Source organism: Cebidichthys violaceus, unplaced genomic scaffold (assembly GCF_023349555.1).
Source record: "Cebidichthys violaceus isolate CVI_PGR_0920_01 unplaced genomic scaffold, fCebVio1.0.p SCAF_12, whole genome shotgun sequence".
Classification (NCBI taxonomy): domain Eukaryota; kingdom Metazoa; phylum Chordata; class Actinopteri; order Perciformes; family Stichaeidae; genus Cebidichthys; species Cebidichthys violaceus.
Window position 1 is genome coordinate 1400001 of NW_027176285.1, and position 19996 is coordinate 1419996.

General features: G+C 43.4%; 2 protein-coding genes across 4 annotated transcripts in view; one reads left to right on the plus strand and one right to left on the minus strand.

Annotated features, from left to right (window-relative positions):
• sardh (sarcosine dehydrogenase) overlaps positions 1-5018 on the plus strand; it is a 35498-nt gene extending 30480 nt beyond the window's left edge. For all 3 annotated transcript variants that reach the window (XM_068705843.1, XM_068705845.1, XM_068705844.1), the window contains 3 exons: positions 28-196; positions 1152-1287; positions 3055-5018. In XM_068705843.1, coding sequence (XP_068561944.1) covers positions 28-196; positions 1152-1287; positions 3055-3183 — 434 coding nt within the window. In that variant the 3' untranslated portion in view covers positions 3184-5018. The remainder of the gene's footprint in view (positions 1-27; positions 197-1151; positions 1288-3054) is intronic.
• Positions 5019-5474: 456 nt separating this feature from the next.
• On the minus strand, positions 5475-19996 carry dbh (dopamine beta-hydroxylase (dopamine beta-monooxygenase)). The gene is made up of 12 exons (XM_068705846.1): positions 16145-19996; positions 14602-14748; positions 13586-13843; positions 13049-13225; positions 10757-10859; positions 10191-10357; positions 9909-10052; positions 8595-8633; positions 8098-8157; positions 7858-7985; positions 7300-7459; positions 5475-6175 (listed from the first exon to the last, which is right to left on the minus strand). The coding sequence occupies exons 1-12, from the start codon at positions 16511-16513 to the stop codon at positions 6044-6046; spliced, it is 1884 nt and encodes a 627-aa protein (XP_068561947.1). The 5' UTR covers positions 16514-19996; the 3' UTR covers positions 5475-6043.

Sequence of the window (19996 nt, forward strand, 5' to 3'; positions counted from 1 at the left end):
TGCTCTTTCTCGTCCCCTGTGTATCAGGGTACAGACATTGGCACGCCGACCTCCGCCCAGATGACACTCCCTTGGAGTCCGGGCTGGGCTTCACCTGCAAGCTGAAGAGCTCCATCCCGTTCCAGGGCCGTGAGCGGCTGGAGAAACAGAAGCAGGAGGGGCTGAGGAGGCGCATCGTCTGCTTCACCATTGATGAGTCAGTGAAGCCTGAGATTATACGCTAGTCGGAAAGACATTAATGCAAATTAATGAAAAAGCAGGAAGTGTGAACACTGTAGTCAATTTTATAAAATGAAGCTTCCTGTAGTGAAGCCACTTAGACGTCTTACACAAATTGATTATACACGTAGAACCGCAACCTAAAATAGTTTAGACGATGGTCTCACACCGAGAACAGAATCCTTAATATTGATGCATTTTACAAATGTGCAGCTGATTAAGACGTGCAGCCACAGATACAGTATGTTGTGCAAAAGGATCAAGATGCAGTTTAATGGAACATTATTGAACATTTTTCTTTTTAGACGTTTTACATGCTAGATTTAAAGTTAATACATTCTTTGTAAATGCGAGACCGTACTGAAACTTTAAAAACATTTCCGTCTTTAGACTGAAATTAGACTTTCTTTTCCGAAAACATATAAAACATTCAAAATATTTCACTTAGTTAAGATTCTAAGATGCAGATGCATTAACTCGTGGTGTGGTTACTATTAATGTTTAATCCTCAGATGGAGGAAAACATCCTCGACTGAGCTGAGCAAAGTCTACAGCAATTTACCATCAGGAGAACATTGCTTCTGGTGAAAGAGATGTTGTCAGAGTGGGCACATTCTGTTTAGTCCTGGCAGTCATGAGAAGTGTGTGTGTGTGTGTGTGTGTGTGTGTGTGTGTGTGTGTGTGTGTGTGTGTGTGTGTATACAATTGAATCTTATGTGTGCAGGAGGGAGTCAGTCTGCTGTGCTGGGAGTTGAAGTCAACAGACGTACATGTTCCTGTGCACATAAACATATTTCATTAAATATGCTCTAGGTTTAAGTCCAACTTGAATTCAATTAGTTTGATTTTGTGAGTGTGTCTGAAAGGAACGGGGCAACGTGGGTTGTTCATGTGAACGCGGTGAAACGCTCCCTTCTCTTCTTCTCCGCCAGGAAAGTGCCGATGTTCGGTCTGGAGGCCATTTTCCGTGACGGCGCTCCTGTTGGTCACCTGCGGCGTTCTGACTATGGCTTCTATGTCGACAAAACTATTGGATATGGATACATCCGCAACCCTGACGGAGGAGTGGTAAAGGCCTTAAACACACATACATATACCTACACACTGTACACACACTTAGCTGGAATAAGACAGTTCTGTATTTGTTAGCCAGTCGGTGCATCAGTCTCTGTTTTATTTATTTCTTCAGGCGTTCTCATAGCCTCAGGCTGTCGGTCATGTCCCACCACTCACTTTACACTGAGAAATAAGTCTTATTGGCCGGCATACAATATTTTGTGTGCTTCTCTCTCCATAAAAATACAGAAACACACACAGAATAACAGATGGAACATCAAACAGAAGGATGGAAGCAGCAAGAGACACACAAAATATTGGTTGAAGTGGTGCGCTCTAAGGCAAAACATTTTTTATTCAGAAACAACCTTCTGTGATTTGTTTGAGTACGAGTGTGTGCTCAGTAGACACACACACACTGCATGCACATGTGTGTGATAGTGTGTGTGTGTGTGTGTGTGCGCACTCATATCCATCCCTGAGTCGTGACCAGCAATGCAAAACAAAGCGGATAGACCCTTGGCTTTGTCGAGCACTTCAGTCTCACACGCACTCACTGAAATGTGGACACGTGCGTGCACACACACACACACACACACACACACACACACACACACACACACACAGAGACAGACGGGTCTGAAGGATCTAGTCTCCTGTCACTCAGTATGACAGATCACATCTCCTACGATCACATCACCGGCTTCAGCAGAAGTAAGTGTGAGTGAGAAGTGTCTCTCTTAAACAGACCTGTGTGTAGGAAGCAATACAAGTGTCCGCACTCGCTCTCCGTCTCTTCCTCTTCCTTCCTTCTTTGTGTTTTCTTTTTGAACTCACCATTTCACTGCTCTGTGGTATCGTGGTAACTGAGGAAGTTGGCGCAGTACACCATTAAAATGTATCCCCCAATTTCATTGGCTGTCAGACCCGAGTACTGTACATGCACCAGCGGTTTGACGAGTGAATGTACTCACTGAAAGGTAAGTGGGTGTGCTGTTCAGCTCGTGGGCACTACACCATCAAATACCGTCGGGCAAGCTGGTAAATGAAGTCAATTCATTCAAGTCACAGTGAAACAGCAGATGTAGCATCTTTAGCCTCTGTAATGTGGCATCTTTAGCTGGCTTAATCTGGAGCAGGGCTGCCTAAAGTGAGGTCTGCTGTGAGTTTAGCCGAAGGTAATAATTATATAAAACAAACTATTGACGTAAAGATAGTGAAGATGTCAGTGCTAAGTGTGAATTGCATTATCCTTGGTACTAGCACACTGATATTTCACTGTGTTGTTTAAGTTGGGTTTAGATATCCTGTGGAATGTGATTGTGTACCCTAATAGAATAGTTGTAGTGGCTGCAGCCTTCAACATGGAGGTAGTAAAAACCAAGCAGGGCGATGAGAGGGAGCTCTGTGTCTGTGTGACAGATCAGTGGCAGAGCTGCAGGGAGGGAAGAGGGAGTCAGTCAGTGAAAATGAGCTCTCTGGGTTACGAGGGAGCTGACATTGACTCATGAGTGAACGGATTGCTTTCAGCGTTTTTAGAACTCCGGCGCCATTCCTTTCTGTCGGATACCAACGCCGTGAAATCGTCCGTTCTGGAGCGCTCCGCCGGCCGGGAACACTTATTTCCACAAAGCGTGTGGATTAATTGGTCGTCTCACTTTTTTCGCTCTCTGTTTTAATCTCCATCGTCTCCTCATCTCCCAAAAAAAAAAAAATGTAAATTCCCTCCCCCTCTCTCCCCTCTTCATCCTCTGATCCGTCTCTTCCTTTCCTTATCAGGTGAGTGCCGATTTCATAAAGAGCGGGGAGTTTACGCTGGAGAGGATGGGAGTGACGTACAAGGCCAAGGCCCACCTCAAGTCTCCATTTGACCCCCAGAACAAACGCGTCAAGGGCATCTACGCTTGAGAAGGACCACGCTGGTGAAGCCTGAAGACAACGCTCTGCTGGAGAATGAGGCTGAGAGAGGTGCAAGCTTTCTAAGCACAGATGCAGTCGTTTCACTCTGAACACGTTGGATCATTACTAAGCATCTGAAAATGTGATTATTTTTTTTTTTTTAAAGATTATATCTGGGATTTAATATAACTGGAGGGGAAGAGATGGAACTCTTACAGATGGTCTAAACTCTGTATGGAGATATAAAAGGTGCTGATTTGAATATTGATATGAATGTTTTGTTATTAAGCTTCACATTTTGAAAGCCTTTGACACTCTTCTCTTGTGAGTAGCATTACTATGAAGACAAATTATTTCTTACCGTCTCCAGTAATCAACATTTGTTTAGCTTTACACCTGGGTAACAAAGAAGAAGAAGTGATCCAGCTGACTTGGTTCCTTGATTGATCTTAATGAACGGCATATGAATCCTCTTTACTTTTAGTTTTCAATAACAACAGCTCTTTTCAAACGGTTAAATGAAGCTAATTCAGCATGTTTATGCCCTAACACTAAGTACATCAGGAAGTCTAAGACGACAGTAACAGATGCATGTGTGCCTACCGTAAATTCTCAATTAGTGGCCAGGGCCTCTGTGTGCTTAAAAGAGAGAACTGCAGCATGCCTTTTATTAGGCAACAGGCTAATAGTGGGTCAGCGTTCTAATCATGTGCTCACAGTGCACTATATTTCATTCAGAATGTACCCTATGAGGCCATAGATAATCGTATTAGGGAATACTGCTATGCTCAAACGTTTGTAGCAGTTTGAGTCAAATTACAGTAACTGATGTTTGTCCTGATAACAATGACTAAAAACAGGGTTTCACTGGCTTCTTTGGCTCTTAGGCAGACAGTGTTTATCAGAGTTGGAGGAAAAGGGAGAAATAAAAGCACCCCGAGGCACAGAGTACCAGCCGGGGACAAAACACTGCTGGAGACAAAAGGACGAGGGAAGACGGGAGTTATCGGAAAGCAGCTGTTACAGATGGAATCCCCTTGTTTTCTGCTCCGTGCCCCCTGTTGCTGTGCTCCGCGGCGTTAAACCGCCGTCGCTGCCGTTTGCAAACTCAATTCTCTTAGTTTTTTTGTGTCTTTAACAGATGCATTTTAATTTGACCAGACTTGTCTACCAATTCAGGCATTCCTAAGAGCGCTCATTTTCTGTTGCATTGCTGCTGAATCAAACTCAAGGGTCAAACAAACATCTGACTTTCATCCAGGAAACCGGTGTTCGTGTCCTGTGCAAAACTAAAAGTAGGAGGAGTTTGGAGTGAGGATGTGTTGGCTTCACGCTGTAGCCCTCCCAGCAGGGGGCACAATGGAGTCTTCTTACAGTAAAGCGGCTTTAGGAGGTGTTGAGCAACACATTAAACAACGCCTTGGCCTCCTAACACTTTCAATTCAAAGTATGAACGTAGTTCAGTGGATGAGTGAGGGTGGCAAATATTGTAGAATTTGTGTAATGAAAGATACATGGATGAAATAGGTACTTTGAGACGAGTACTCATAAATAATTGATGGTGCCTTTATACACTGTGTGTGTGTGTGTGTGTGTGTGTGTGTGTGTGTGTGTGTGTGTGTGTGTGTGTGTGTGTGTGTGTGTGTGTGTGTGTGTGTGTGTGTGTGTGTACATACAAACTAAAACTATAACTGCTGACAGGTTTGCTAGCCAGGTAGCTTCTTTGTGTCAAACGGCAAAAACAGAAATCAGCAGTGGAGGACCTCGATCGCTAATCCATGTCTTAAATGCAGCTGTGATAGTGATTCAAGATTCATTTTTTTTTTTTTTTTTTTTTTTTTAAACATCAGTCTACAAGCTAATTACAAAATTAAATTTTTGTTCCAACACGTAACATATTTTTTGATGTATTATACTTGTGTTTATATTCACTTACACCAACGGTTTAGGCCAAAGTTCATCACTCACCCTGTGCCAACAGCAGCCAAAAAGAAGTGTGTGTAGAAGTAGAGGAAGGCGTCTGTATGTATGGCTTCTACTTGCTGCACAAAATGTTTACTAATGTGGGATGATTCATTGATTCAGCCCAGAAGGCCATTAATCACTGAAATGGTTGTTCTCAGTAGTGGCTGAGGTTAATAAGACGATTTCTATGGGGAATGTGAAGCGGACTAATAAAACACTGTCACTTCTGTCCAAAGGTATTTTTCAGGTTACAGAATTTCTCCCCCTTCTATGGTGTGATGTGAATATCGCAGAAGTCTTGATTATGGAAAGCAGGTGATGTTGATTCTTCAATGTGAAATGTCTTAAGAGAGTTGTTTGACCAGTTCAAATGACAAACATGACTGAAAACGTGATGTTAATTAAACACTCATTTAATCTGTCCAGAGCAATTTTTAATAAATTCCTTTTTAACTGCCAACATTTTTTTTTTGTGACATCTATTATTTAACACACAATAATAATTCAAGGACACACAGGGGCATGTAGAGTAAAAGAGTGAAAATTACAGTTTTTAACTGTAAAAGTGAAAATGGAAGTCATTTTATTTCTTTATTTTATGTCAAAATAATATAATTTTCTTTTAAATAACGCAGCAGAAGTTAGCGCTGTTGTCCCAAGCAACAATTAATTAGTCACACTGTTATTGGTTCGTTACATGCTAACCCCAATTCTCAAGGCCTTGTCCCATGCTTTGAAACAAGACGTATACATTTGATTATCATTCATTTGTTTACACTGATAATAACATAAGACAGTGGATATAAGCATGTAATTACAGTGGGTGTCAGAAAACCCAGTAGAGGACGTCTTCTATCCCCAAGGTAAATTCTGCAAACTCTCGTGGAGCTTTAGCTTCCTGAGGTCAGGGGCTCTTCTGTTGGGCTGAAGCCTGCCCTGATGCCCCTCTGGTGGGATGTGCTCCTCCCTCACAAGGGTAGCGAGGCTTTTCAAGGGTGGAGGTAACCACCGGTACGGGCTGTTTGTCCCACTCTCCCTGGAGAAACAGATTTATGATATTGGTGACGTTTGATGAGGTTGTTTGGCAAAAAAACAAAGGCGGTATCCTTGATATTAGATTGCAGGTTTTTATTAGATAACTGCACGGTTGTTATAGAACAATATATGGAACCTGTCGTGGAAAAATACACTCGAGGCCATTTTTTTTGTGGTTTTTGACTGTATTTTTTTTTATGGCACATAGCTTTCAAACTGTGAAAAGGCTGCTTCTTTTCACAAGGTCCAGTTAAGCAGTGGTGTTGTGTGAAATTCTCAATTTCAGTTCAGTGTTTTGCCAGTTTTATCTGTCAATTACTTTCTGCCTGCGATATCATCGCTGTTAATCTCATTCAGTGGAAGTGAAAACAGGTGTGCATTGTTATCGTTACGTCCTCCAAGCAGTGGGTGGTTTAAACTTATGAGATAACTAAGAAATCTAAAATGCATTACTTTGTATGTATATGTAAGGTTGAGAGGCTGCAGCTCTCAGTTGTTGATTTCAGCTGCAAGTTGTCCTTCAACCTCACACATTTTTGCCTCTTAGCATTTTGGTTAAAACAAATAAAGAATCCCCTTCTTTTTGCAAGAGCTCCTGTCTGTAGTTGGTGCATCGCTCGTCATTCCTTACTAAGTATTCTGCTTCCCTTTTTCTTTGGAGTATAAACGCTACAACACTGTGAGAGCCTGTCTTCACCCGTGGCTGCTGAATTACTTTAAGATTACTTAACGCATGATGGCTTCACCCAAAATATCTTGAAAGCAGTTGTAGTCAAAGTCTTTCAACCGCCTTCCGGTGGTGCCACCATTAATGGAATACGTGCCACTGTTGTTGTCGTTGAAGTTAATGAAATAAATGAAAATGAATGCTCCTGACAGCCTCCGTTTCTGAAGAGATCAAGCGCGGATGATCTCTTCAGAAGCGGTGCGCGTCATGAGCCTCATCCTGATTTGAATTGGTGATTGTTTCCAAACCAGCTTACTTTATGTTAGGCTACACCTCGGAAGTTGTGCTCTCAACGTTTCCATTCACACGCTGGAGTCAGTTCGTCTGCATCTGGTCTGGTTTGCAAAATAAATTTGATCAAGGCGTCTATACATTTCTGAGTTTGACTGGGGACTCACAGGAAAGAGGCGTGCACTCGACTGGTTACAGTGCATGGAGATGGGGGCTGTGTTGTAAAGGGAGTCCAGCACTTCTCCAGTGAACGCGTCCCACTTTAGCTGGGAATACTGCTCCGTCACACCAACCTCACCGCACACACACTGGTCCTTTCCGTGGAACCTGGAGGGAAGAGCAAGAGAGAGGTTGAAGGAAAGTCGATAAAAGTAGGAGGCGAAGGGAGATTGAGAAAGGAGGAATAGGTTGGGGGGGCAGTTAGAATCGGCATTAAGAGAACACAGTTTCACTCTAAAGGACAAAGCATGTGGTTTTTCGAGATTAAAAGAAGTAATCGCATCTCTAGTTTGGGGAGTGAAGGGCAGTGGGGGGAGGGGCGAGTGCTATGCTGAAACCCCCAAAATTGCTTAGTCACACAGGAGATGGAGGGGCGGATGGAAAAAGAATCAAGGACATGGGGAACAAGCAAAAGATTTCAGAGAGAGAGAGAGAGAGAGAGAGAGAGAGAGAGAGAGAGAGAGAGAGAGAGAGAGAGAGAGAGAGGTGGTTTGTGCGTGTGCTACCTGTTAATGAAGGTGAAGTATTTCTGCAGGTATTCTGGTTCAACGTGACTCTTGCAGAGCTCCAGCTTAGTTCGAGGGTAGTAGTGAATGTAGTTAACACACATTTCCTCCATGATGCCAAAACCTCCCTGAGGACACAAGAGATTTGGATGCAGGTGAAGATGTTCAGTACAAAGAGCACGTGTTGGTATTAGGGAGGAGAGACTCTGTTGCTGTTGGCAGTGTTCAAGGTGAACTTACCACTGTAGGCTTGCTCCTGTCTTCTGTGTTATAAGTACACTTAGTTATGAGAACATCACCCTGCAGGATCAAGCACAAACATGTTTAACAAAGACCACTGAGGAGAATTTAAGGTTACTCACAGAAAATTAGTAATTTAAGATAGCAAAGCGGGCAGTTTTTTTTTTTTTTTTTGTTGCTGTGTGGAGCTCAGCTGCTGCGGTTTTGTCTTCTGTCTCCTGAGAACTTCCTATCACAGCACCGATTTCACAGCCTGTCCCTATTTCCACTCCAGTTAAGCACCTTATGCAGCGGCGAGGTATTCTAATTCAATACTTTAAATGCAGTGGGAGAAAAAAAAAAAAAAAAAAAGCACTACATCTGGGCCACTACCATTCAGACCTAGTTGGCTGAGCTCGCAGAACAGCAATTTCCCATTCTTGTCTGAATGTAGCATCTGTGAAAAACTAAACCATATAACAGTCTCTGCTTTTGTCAGGGATCAACTTTATACTTACGGGTAAAATATTCGCCATTTTCTTTAGAACTCGGATCGTCTGTAAGAAAGATGACCAAAAACAAACACAGCACATTAAAATGAAAATCCACCCGACATTCAATTTGGGGATTCTTGTTGTTGAAGTTAGGCTTTAGTCTGTGATGTGATTAGAATAATGCCAATGATCACAGTGGATTGAATAAAACAGTGCTTTGTTTTAATAATACAATTCCTTGTTACCACTGGACACATTTTCACAAAGCAATTCCCTCTCTAGCATCTTAAGTTTGGGCATTATTGGACACTTTGTGATTTATTTATATACTTACACAGCGAGATGAAACACTGGTTGCTCTTGATGATTTCCTTAGAGGCAGCTTTCACAGTTATTAGCTGTGTGTGTGTGTGTGTGTGTGTGTGTGTGTGTGTGTGTGTGTGTGTGTGTGTGTGGGGAAAGGTCTGTTAGCTTTGCTGCGAATGGTTTGATAAAGTCTTCATATGCCTATAATGAGGCTGCAGGATTTGAAACAGCACCGCCACACAGGTACACTCAGATTAGTCTAACATCAACAGCAGCTGGAGATTTTATCAGGCGGTCTAGCAGATGTCCTTCTCTGCCCTGTGTGTGTGTGTGTGTGTGTGTGTGTGTGTGTGTGTGTGTGTGTGTGTGTGTGTGTGTGTGTGTGTGTGTGTGTGTGTGTGTGTGTTTACCTGCCCCAGGATATTGTGCATTAAAAAAACACAACAGCTGTTGTCTGCTGTCTCTCAACAATGTTGTTGTTTGTCAGTTCTGATCTGATGTTGAGTTGATCTTTTCCCTCATTCATTATTTCATGCTGCTGTCCTGTGGATGAAGAGTCCAGTGTGCCATACCTCATGAGGCCTGCTAGAACTGTGACTGATCGAAGGCTTATAACTCTCTGAGAGCTCCAATAGAAGCTCACAGTATTGTACATTTACTCCTGATTGAGTAGCAACGAGTAAAGATGACTACTACTGTAATATGTTCCTACTTCAAACTCTAGTTTTAACATATGTTCTACAACTAGTTGCAGACATAATGTACCCTATGCTTGTTCCTTTCATCTTGTTCTAAAAACCTATATGGGTCACCTGGTGTGGAATTAACGACACATTCTAAGCCTTTATTTTAATGAGGCGGGAGCTTTTTATTATTTTAAAAGGTGCAGTGGAAGCAGAGGATAATCTTTGTCCCAGTGGCACATGGCTCAGTGTGATATGAAGTAAAGCTGACTTTGATCCAATCTAATACAGTATAAGATACAACATCTCCGAGTTCCTCAGGGTAAACCCGAGCCATGCTGTTGCTCACCTGGTAGTGAGTACTGAAGTGCTGGTCCTCCTGTACCACCTCCAGCTCTTTGCCTCCCCTCACCAAAACTGTCCTCACCCCACGCCCCGCCAGGTGGGTGTGCAGCTGGGATGCAAATACATGGATTCCTCCTGGAGGAAAAGCCTAGATAGACACACAGACGGACAAAGAAACCGACATGTTGAGGTCAAGCTCCAACCAGGATGTTTGTGCTTTAGGGACCAAAACCTGAAGAAACATGTGGCACGCCAGCTGGAATACCCGCCAATATTGCATACGTACAGTCTGGGTACACCTGGAGGTGCAATATCCACTGAGGTAGAAGGTGTGTTGTTTGGGGGGGATAGCCATGATGGGAGTATAAACAAGGCCCAGCTCCATGATCCCTGCATCGTACCGCCTCAGACTCGGAGTGTAATGCAGCCGTATCCCCGACGAGTCCCTACGGCCTGCGTGAAGAATGTCATGGAAGATTAAAATATGCAACAAACCTGTAGATCATATTACAATGACGTGCACACAAGAAAGGAAGTGCTGAGAGTTAGAAGATTTATGCGTATTGTAAGGTCAGATCAGGATAACAAAGGCAAAGTCTGTGTGGACTTGTGCGGGCGAGATCAAAAGGTATATCTGAACATTTTAAAATGAATCGCTCTCATCGGGAGAGGAACAGAGAATCCTGCTGTGTGTGTGTGTGTGTGTGTGTGTGTGTGTGTGTGTGTGTGTGTGTGTGTGTGTGTGTGTGTGTGTGTGTGTGTGTGTGTGTGTGTGTAAAAGAGAAAGAAAAAGACAGAGGGCATGTGTTACAGCATGTGCTTGAGTAATACGTGTGTGTGTACTGTATGTACCAGATGTAAGGAGAGGGTTGTGGTAATGGACCTCCAGACGAAGGAACCTTGAGGAGCCTGATCCACCCATGGGCATCCCTGCATCAGGAGGATAGTAAAAAGCCTACACACACACACACACACACACACACACACACACACACACACACACACACACACACACACACACACACACTCTGTAGGATGTCTTCATTACAGGCTTCCCCTCAAACCACCAATGTGATCCCGGTCAGAGTGGTACACCCAAAGAATCACAACTATCAGTCCTGTTTCATCTTCTTGCCCACACTGCAGAGACAATAGATTGCCTCTATAGCTCTATTGTGGTTCTCTACACTGTTTGGTGATGACTGCTAAAAATAACGGCATGCCCACTCACAAACTCCCAACCACCCACCCATTCTAAAACTGTATCGGGGACAGATTGTAAGACAGTGATTATGGTTGAGAAAACTGATTATTAACACATAATTAGTCTTTGAATCGTCTCTGTTCCTTGTCTGAGATGCTGGTTGGACTTGTGAGGTACATTTCCTTTCTCATCCTCTTTGCTCCTTGGATTCTGAATTGTTCTACTTATTGTGGCAAAAAAAAAATCATTTTTGAGTCACTGCTGGCCCCATGGGCGTCAAACCTCCGCGCTTTTATCAAGGAAACGTGATTTAATCAGCATCTTCAACTATTTCAGACCACCTTAAGCCTCTCCTGCTGATAGACACAATGTGTAATGGAAGAGAGAATTGTTTCATTTAATCTGGTTTAATGTCATAACAGTAAAATCCGTAGAGACTTGCACTCTGCACTACACACACGTCTCTTTTTCTCTAGTGCCGTCTTCTTTCTCCGAGTTCTGACGGTGTTTAATATTATTGTTTCCCTCTTCTTTCAAACTTCCTCTTCCTCTCTTGTTTTGTGTTTTTTTACCAAGGCCACGTTCCCCTTCTGATGCGGTGCCGGGGAGAATGAAACAACACTATTAAGAGGTGATGAAAGAGGCCTGAATATTTCCCACCTAATCTCGTCTTCACAGCTCACGGCTCACAGAAGGCGTCCTGCTTGTTTCTGTTTGGCTGGCAGATAATCCAATCAGAGAGGGACCGGGCCGGCTGTGATACGGTGGGGAGCGGAGCAGAGAAATACGGTGACATGCTCAGCGCTCCCTGTCCTCTTTGCTTTATGTGACCAGCAGGCTGCTTGCTTGCTCGGCCGGCTGGATGGCTGCCGTGGAACATAAGTGGGGTGATTTATTAATGCCTGGAAGGTGACTGACTGACTGACTGGCTGAAGAAACGGGTGTGTTTGACACCTTTTAGCTGGTTGATGAGCAAACTGATTGTTTTGGCCACTTGGGGGGGGCGGCTGAATAAGCTGTAACTCAAAATTGACATATTACCTTATAACAATGTTAGCAACCAGTTGCCTACACTATAGCACACACGGACTAACAGTAGCATTCATTAGCAGTCGTGTTTCTGACCCTCTGATGAAGTCCACTATACAGCTGCTGTAGTGAGCGGTGCATTAATTAAAGTTGGGGTTTTTTGCCAGCTGTGGCTAGAAACGACACTGATAAGGGGGGGGAGGTTGTGGGTGATCATTCTCATGGGTTTTGACACTGAGAATAACCTGTTTCACATTACATGTAGTCTCTTTATCTATTGTTAATATTTCATGTCCTGCTGACTAATCGGGCAGTCATTTCAGCCATGATGAAACCTCTTCTGCCTCTTTTGAAGTTACCGATGTACGTACATTTGTGGTTTTCATTTGTTTTTGTGCTGAGTGTCCATGCAAACCAGTTTGTGGATATTTGCATGAGAGTTTACTTCCCACATGCAGACTGTCTCCGAGCTCTTAATAGACTTGTGCTGAGTGTGGGATCCTCTTTACAAGCTTTTCTGCTTGCTGTTCTAGGCTTGAATATTACTTGCGTAGGAGTATTTGTTTATCTCTCATAATGGATACGAGGACAGGACCAAAAATCAAGATTCATTCCAACTCTTTTTCAATTAGACAACTGCAATGTGTATGAAATACATGCCGATGCATGCGTTTATTCTGCTTTACCTAACGTCGTTTGCGTGGGATTGATTGTTGCGTCTTCATGGGGCGGTTTTAGGGTTAGGACTTGGCTTTATTGGCATCATAAAAGTTATATTCAGGTAAGTGGTGAGAATATGTTGGTAGCGCCTTTTTCTTTTTGTTTTGTTTCAGGGAACAGGGAGTGAACACAGTCAGCCCGTAAGGACAGAAGTAAGGAGATGCTGCGTGGGCGTCTGTTTCCCATCATACCTCAGCTCCCATCGCCCATGCAGCGAGCACATGGCGGCAGAAGTTGAGCTTGCCCGGCTTCATCTTGTCATCACAGGAGCCGCTGTACTGTGGAACGTCGCGGATATCCGGAGAACATTCGAACACTTCCATGTGATGCACGATGGCCTCGTTACCTGGAGTTATCACTGACTCATACTGACGGAGACACAGAGAGAGAGAGAGAGAGAGAGAGAGAGAGAGATGGAAAAAGTGGGAATCGTGTTCTTCAATACTGCTACCTCAGACAATATTTTTTAAAAACTTGAAATGTATTAAATGCAACATACTGTGCAATTGTTATATCTTATAATACTACATATTTTACCCTGGATCTCTTCATATTTCTGAGAGAACACTATAAGAATGTGAGTGGATGTGTTAATACATTTTCTTAGATGTATTTTTCTAACCATGATAACGCCCCTATTGTTTAGTCTCCATCCAAAACACCCACTTCACTGTGTAAAACTCTATGTTAAGTGTAATATTCCATTTTTAGAGGCGTTTCTCAGCTACCATAACAATGTGATTCTTTGGCATGTTTTCAGGCAGCGTCTGTATGAAGCACCAGTAGGTGGTCTCTTGATTTGGGATGACGACATTTGGCGCCACGACGTCCAGCGTCTGCACGTCCGGAGGCAGGGTGGGCGACGGGGCGTCGGGCCGCAGCATCAGCACTCTCTGAAGTCCTGTGTGGATCCGGGACAGGTTCAGCTGATCCAGTGAGGCAAGTGGTTCGTCCAGAAATCCATAGAAGATGTGCACAGTTCCCTCCTGAGCAATCACAGAGCAATCAGAAAAGAGAGCATGTAGCATGATGGCTGCAAAGCAGAGCACAAGCAGCAGTTGTGTCTTTCATGTGAATAGTCTCGAATGGCAAACGGAGAACTTTTCATTATGTTGTCATGGTGATGACCATTGGTTTTGTGTCTGCAACTTCGAGGTCTGATGCAGCACCATGGAAACCATAATCATTTTAATGAATGTTTCAGTGGAAATTGTGCTGATCAGTCCAACTATGAGGCATTTTTTGTCCGCACCTGAAACCATGAGCTCTCCATGATGATCACGCTTCTTTTTTAAAAAACATGCACTAAAGACAGCAGTGGAAATATCACAAACTGCAGACGCACACCCTCCCTCCCACACACACACACACACATGTACACATTCACAAACTAACACGTACAGCGCATGTACACTATGTCGCTATGTTACATGCATGTGCATTCAAACGCCATCTTTCCCACCTTCCTGACGTGTTATCTCCTCGCCACCTGTTAACTGTCAGATTCAGTCGGTTCAGGATTGACAGACATGATTTTGGCTTGAGGCCGTGCAACACAAGTAACAGCTGTGTCATTTTTTTCGGGGAACATTCTTTTAATATCTGCAAACTCAAGATTCTACAAAAACAAGTGGATACAAAGAAGAGACAGAGGCATAACCAGATGTGTCCACATTAGACACATCATCCCTGACATGTACACAGACACACACATGCACAGTGTGGAGAGACAGACGTTACACACCTCTATGAGGTAGTCCCTGGGATCACAGGTACTGAACGGTCTCTTGAAAAGCAGGTAGAATCCGTCGGTTTTGTGTGTGGCTTCCATCAACTCGTAGTCTTGTTGGCTGTCCAAAGACACGTGACCCTCGTTGTCGCTCCATGCGTCCTGAAGGAGAAGACAGATCAAACATGTAGATACAATAAACAACAGAGAGACACAACAAAATATCTCAGAGGATGTTGAAATGGGCCAGAAGGAGAGTAGTGGGAAAAGTGATGTTGCTATTGTTTGTTCATTTTAAGATTAAGAAATGAGTGAAACAGCGGCGTGTGGTGAAAGCTTCCCGACCCGGTGTACAGGACACCCGTCTCTGCCAGGAGGCTTTGCAACAGCTCAGTGTCTCTGCTTCTGTTATGTTTCTCACATTCATATCTGTCCAGAATAGCACCTTAAGACCGCCGTATTTCTGTCTCCCTCTCGGACCCTCTTATGTAACTGTTCCACACAAATTTCAAAAGATTCTGAAGCCAACAATTTTGAAAATAAATACATTATATATAAATCTAAAAGAAAATGTGGGCAGTGTACAGTGTGTTGTGTGTGTGTGTGTGTACAGAATACACTAGCTACAACCTGCAGAAAGTCATATCTTTACTATTCTTTTTATAAGTTTTAAAGCCTTGAAAATTAAGCTCTGTAGATTTGTTTTGTAGATTAACGTTCTTTACCGAGATTCACTGCGATCAATGAAAGTAAGTGATATGATGTATTTTAGTGGCCGTTAAAGAAGAACCAGTTGGACTTAAAAAGCTGTGAATTAAGCCTGAAATTGACCCTGTCTTTCATTCTGCAGGTTTCTGCACGTACATCATATATTCAACCAACCAGTGAGACGTTGGCACATACAGTCTCAGTTCTTATGTTAATACTGCGACACTGATAGAGCAGATCACATCTGCTTCTCATTATCATTTCCATATAAACCTTATAGACAAAAAGAAAAGGAAGGTACATTTTCAGAAAAATTTATCAGGAGTTTTCAGGGGGGGAAAAAAAATTCTAATATTTGTTAAAGCCCTGTGTGTGGCTTAAATGAAAATGAGACATTCTACACATCTTAATCATCACAGGATTCAATTTTGATATGCTAATAACCGCTAATGATTCCCCAAAGAACTTCAGCTATTAGTGCAGTTTGAGTGATTTCCAATTAGCGGGGGCCGATAACATCCTTTGTGACTATGTGATCATGAAGCAAGCCGTCCGCCGGCTCCTCGTGCAAAAACACCAATCTCACGCCTCGGGGACCACAGACAGATGAGGGAAACCTCCGTTCCTTGAGGACTTCCATGTAATCCCTCTGCATTTATGAATTTGACGAGTGAGTGAGAAAGAAAGTAAAATGATTTGATTTTACACCTTGTGTAGAAAACTGCTTGATATCCACACCTTTTTAGAGGCGAGCCTTCCGTCAATTTTATTTTAGATTTAACTCCCTAAATTCTTTTAAATTCAATAATTTGGAAGACAGATTACACAGATAACCCACATTCCAGCTTACCCCAAAGTAGCTATTAGCTCCAGAGTCCCAGAGCACCACCAGGTCAGCGTTGGTCAGCTCCCCGCGGTCGGACATCCCCAGGACCACGCCGTGTTTGATGTCTGCCACCCTCAGCTCCATGTAAACCTCCTGGTCGGCGTAGCTGATGTTCCAGGCCAGCTGGAGGTCCCCGCGCGGGTCGAGGGGCACGCGGAAGGGCATGGGCAGAGGTGGGAGAGGGCCGGGGGAGGTTGATTTTAGGCCGGACACTTCGATAGCGTTGGTGGGCGCCTGATACGAAGCCACCAAGATGACCATTAGAGCAGCCAGGGCTGTGAAGTACATGATGGTGATGTCCTGAAGGCGGAGGTTCTTATTGCAGATCCTCATAGCCTAAATGATGGATCTCGATCAGTGTGGTAGCACTTCTGTTTTGTCTTTCAGTCTCTTCAGCCAGGAGGCTAAAAAAGAAATGTCTTCAGCGCCGTAGTTACAATGCCGTAGTTCTATAAGAGCTTCAACGCTCAAACACTCACTGCTTTTCTTTCGTCTTTTCAGCTCTGCTCTCCTTTCTGGCCCCAGTAGACTCAGTATCTCCCTGACAGTGGTCAGGTGAGGCTGGTTATTCTCTTCTTCTCATATTTTCTATCCTCCCAGGCCCTTGTTTTCTGAAAAGTTTGACTTTACTTTGAGTTCCACTAATCTTTCCTGTCTGTAGGTTTCTCTGTTTTCGCGCCCTGGTGGGTATTGTCTCTTTCTTCTGAGCACACACTTCTTCTGAGCAACTGCTCCGTCTCTCTCCGTCTCGTCCCCCTCCTGGTTTTTAAGAGACTCCTCCCTTGTGAGTTGTCTGTTTTTATCCACTCTAATGGTATTACATTTGTTGAGGAAAATTGGATTGTATCCTTTAAGCCCTGGGGTCAACCATGATTCTGCACATCTGCCCACCCCTAATTGATCCTAATTCAACCATGGACGTTATCAACGACAATCTGCTTAGACTGACTAAACTTTATTGCTCGCTCCATCTCTGTCTTTTTTTTTTTATTGTGCTTTGGTGAGCATGTATTTTACATTTCCTGACAAAAAGTATTCCAAACACTATAACTTTCACCTTGCTTGTTGGCTTTTTTGATTCAAAGTGGATTCAGGGGGCACCAAGCAACTGTGGAGGTGAAAACAAGGCAGTGATGCATTTCCTAAAGCCACCGCCTCAGGCTGCAGAAGACCTAATCAAAGTGTCAATTATGGCTTTCAAACGCAAGAGGGACACATTCGGGGTTGGTTTAAAAGGTTAGTGAAGCCCCTGTAGAAAGGTGTGTGTGTGTGTGTGTGTGTGTGTGTGTGTGTGTGTGTGTGGGTGTGTGTGCGTGCTCTTTGGCCTGTCCTCGCCTTCTACACACGTTTGAGAATCAATACGGCAAAAAAAAAAAAGATTACAAACAGGGAGCTTGACATTGCACAGAATCAGGATGTAGAGCAAAACAACACAACAGTCAAACAAAGAACTGTAGAAAATCTGAATTAAGTAAAGTTCAAAATGAGGAAATGCATTTTCATACAGTCATGTAAAATAAATAACATACAAACACATCAAGGGTTATGAAAGGGTGTATTAATAGAAATCTGTCTGATTATATTACAGTTTATTTATACTTGGTAGCACTTCTCAAAACCAATGTCACAGAGGCACCGATCCAACTCACCCTGCAGCTTTTAAAAGGCTCTTTTCCCACACAGAATATTTCACCATGTCGCAGTAAAATAAAATCAATGACGGCTGTTTTCCATTGAGCTTTTTCAGTTTCAGGATCCTAGTATTGTGGATGTTGCCTCAATGTCACACTCTCATGACCTACTGGGATTCTTGAATCGAACAGAGCTGTTATTAGTAACACCTGCGCTTTTCCTACTATGACAAGTCAAGTGTCTGCAGTGAAAAAGACCTATATGAACCGGATTCAGAGCATTAATGTAGCAGCCAACATCTATTTGCTATGTGAAGATACAGTGGAGCGATGTCTACCTCATCAGAGAAGGAAGTCGCTCTCCCTCTCTGTGTGTTGTAATCTGAGCTTCTCTGTGCTCTGTCTACATACCCGGGGCTGTTTAGCTGTGATCCGCCGGCTCAGCCGTCGCCATGTTGAGAGCCAAGTGGAGGCAAACAATAAATATGCCTTGAATTCCGTACTGAGCACCTTTTAAGAGATTGCTGTCAGCGGGTGAAGTCTTTAGTTGGAATGGAAACCCGGAAGAAAGTAACAAGACAGCAATCAATGCAAATCAGTTTTAGGGAGAGGTTTTGAAGGAAGATAGTTATTTGAGACGTGTCACATACCCCAGTGACATCACTGCTGGGTGTGGTTACAGAGGCTACGAAGGACCATGATGACCACACCCAAGTGAAACAGGCTGCCAGCCAGAAGGGGCATTGAAGCCCGGTGTTTTCATTCTTTAGAGTCCCAGGGATAGGGACAGGTACGGGATGGATGGATGGACAGTTAGCAGGGGATGCGACCTCATTTGTACATCTCTTTTCATGTCACGAAGGGATGATTCAATACATGTCAAGTTCCCGTGAATTCCAGGAAAAGCTCGTCATCAAATGTGCTGTAGGGTGAATGCGACTAAATTCTGTACATGACGTCAAACCATCTAATCCATTTTCCGTAAAGGAAAAGGTTTGGATCTGAGCTGAAAGCGGAGAGAGCAGAACACAGACTGGTTAATGTAATAAAGGCTGTTAGTCCCTGAGGCAAGATGTGTGTCTCTGGCCTTCACTTGAGGCTCAATAATCTTCTCTTCCTCCATGTGTCTTTCTGTTTCGTTCCATCTTTTACACCCCAGCACTTCTACCTTTTTTTATCCGTCTGTCTCTCCTCTGTCGCGCTGCTCTCTGCTACTGCTGATCACCCTCTCTCACTCTCTTCCTGCCATGTCATTCCTCTTTAGATGCACACTTATCTCTCTGCCGCCGCTACTGATGTGTCAGCAAACATGACCGCCGTAAAGTCAGCTGTGATCCGGAGGGAACGACGGAGAAAGAGGGGGATAGAATGGGGGATGGGTGGGGAAAGAACAGATTTAGGGAGAGAATGATGGTGTGTGTGTGTGTGTGTGTGTGTGTGTGTGTGTGTGTGTGTGTGTGTGTGTGTGTGTGTGTGTGTGTGTGTGTGTGTGTTTATGCAAAAAAGCCTGGGGGTCTATCTGACATTATCCTGCCTAGAACAATCCAGATATTGCTCCCCAAACTTTCCCATCATGCTTTGCTTTCAGTTTAGGAGAAGCTAATGCATGGTCAAACACAAAAACACACACGGAGATGCCAAAATAATTAGGAGTCTATGCAACAACTGATCCGTAGCTTATGAACATAGTTTTCTGGTATGCATGCATGGTTGGCATTGCATTTAGAGTCTGATCGCATTGCATTAAGTATAATATAACCTTACCTCAGTTATAGTTTTGCAGTAATTCCACTTTATTTTGAAATTTGTCCCTTGCGACTTTTATAGTACAGTATTAAAACTGGATTTTTACACGGGACCCATATAGAGTTCATTGCCTCATTGTTGGGTAATAATACAGAAACTGCCTTAGATGAAGCTTATGTAACATTTGCTGAACAGCAGTCGTTGTGGCCTTAAGTGGTAATTACAGGTTAATGCCAAATGCTAAAATGTAGTGTAACAGAAGCACAAGAAGTAGAGTCGTGAAGTCAGCAAGTTACACAGCAATAGCTCTCCAAAGTTTGCTTTATTAGCTAATGTTAGTCCTTATAATAAAGACCAAGTACAATAAAGCCTGAATGTATCGAAGTGAGCAACAGTCTCTTTTATTGCTTATTAATTCAACTTTTCTATTACACAAGAA

What these genes read in the sequence shown, in the direction of transcription:
- dbh (XM_068705846.1), bottom strand. Translation starts at nt 16,513, where the DNA reads ATGAGGATCTGCAATAAGAACCTCCGCCTTCAGGACATCACCATCATG. An exon ending in CATGGGCGATGGGAGCTGAG is followed by an intron (nt 10,860 to 13,048) that starts GTATGATGGGAA and finishes GTGTGTGTGTAG; the next exon opens with GCTTTTTACTATCCTCCTGA. An exon ending in CGAGTGCACGCCTCTTTCCT is followed by an intron (nt 6,176 to 7,299) that starts GTGAGTCCCCAG and finishes CTGTTTCTCCAG; the next exon opens with GGAGAGTGGGACAAACAGCC.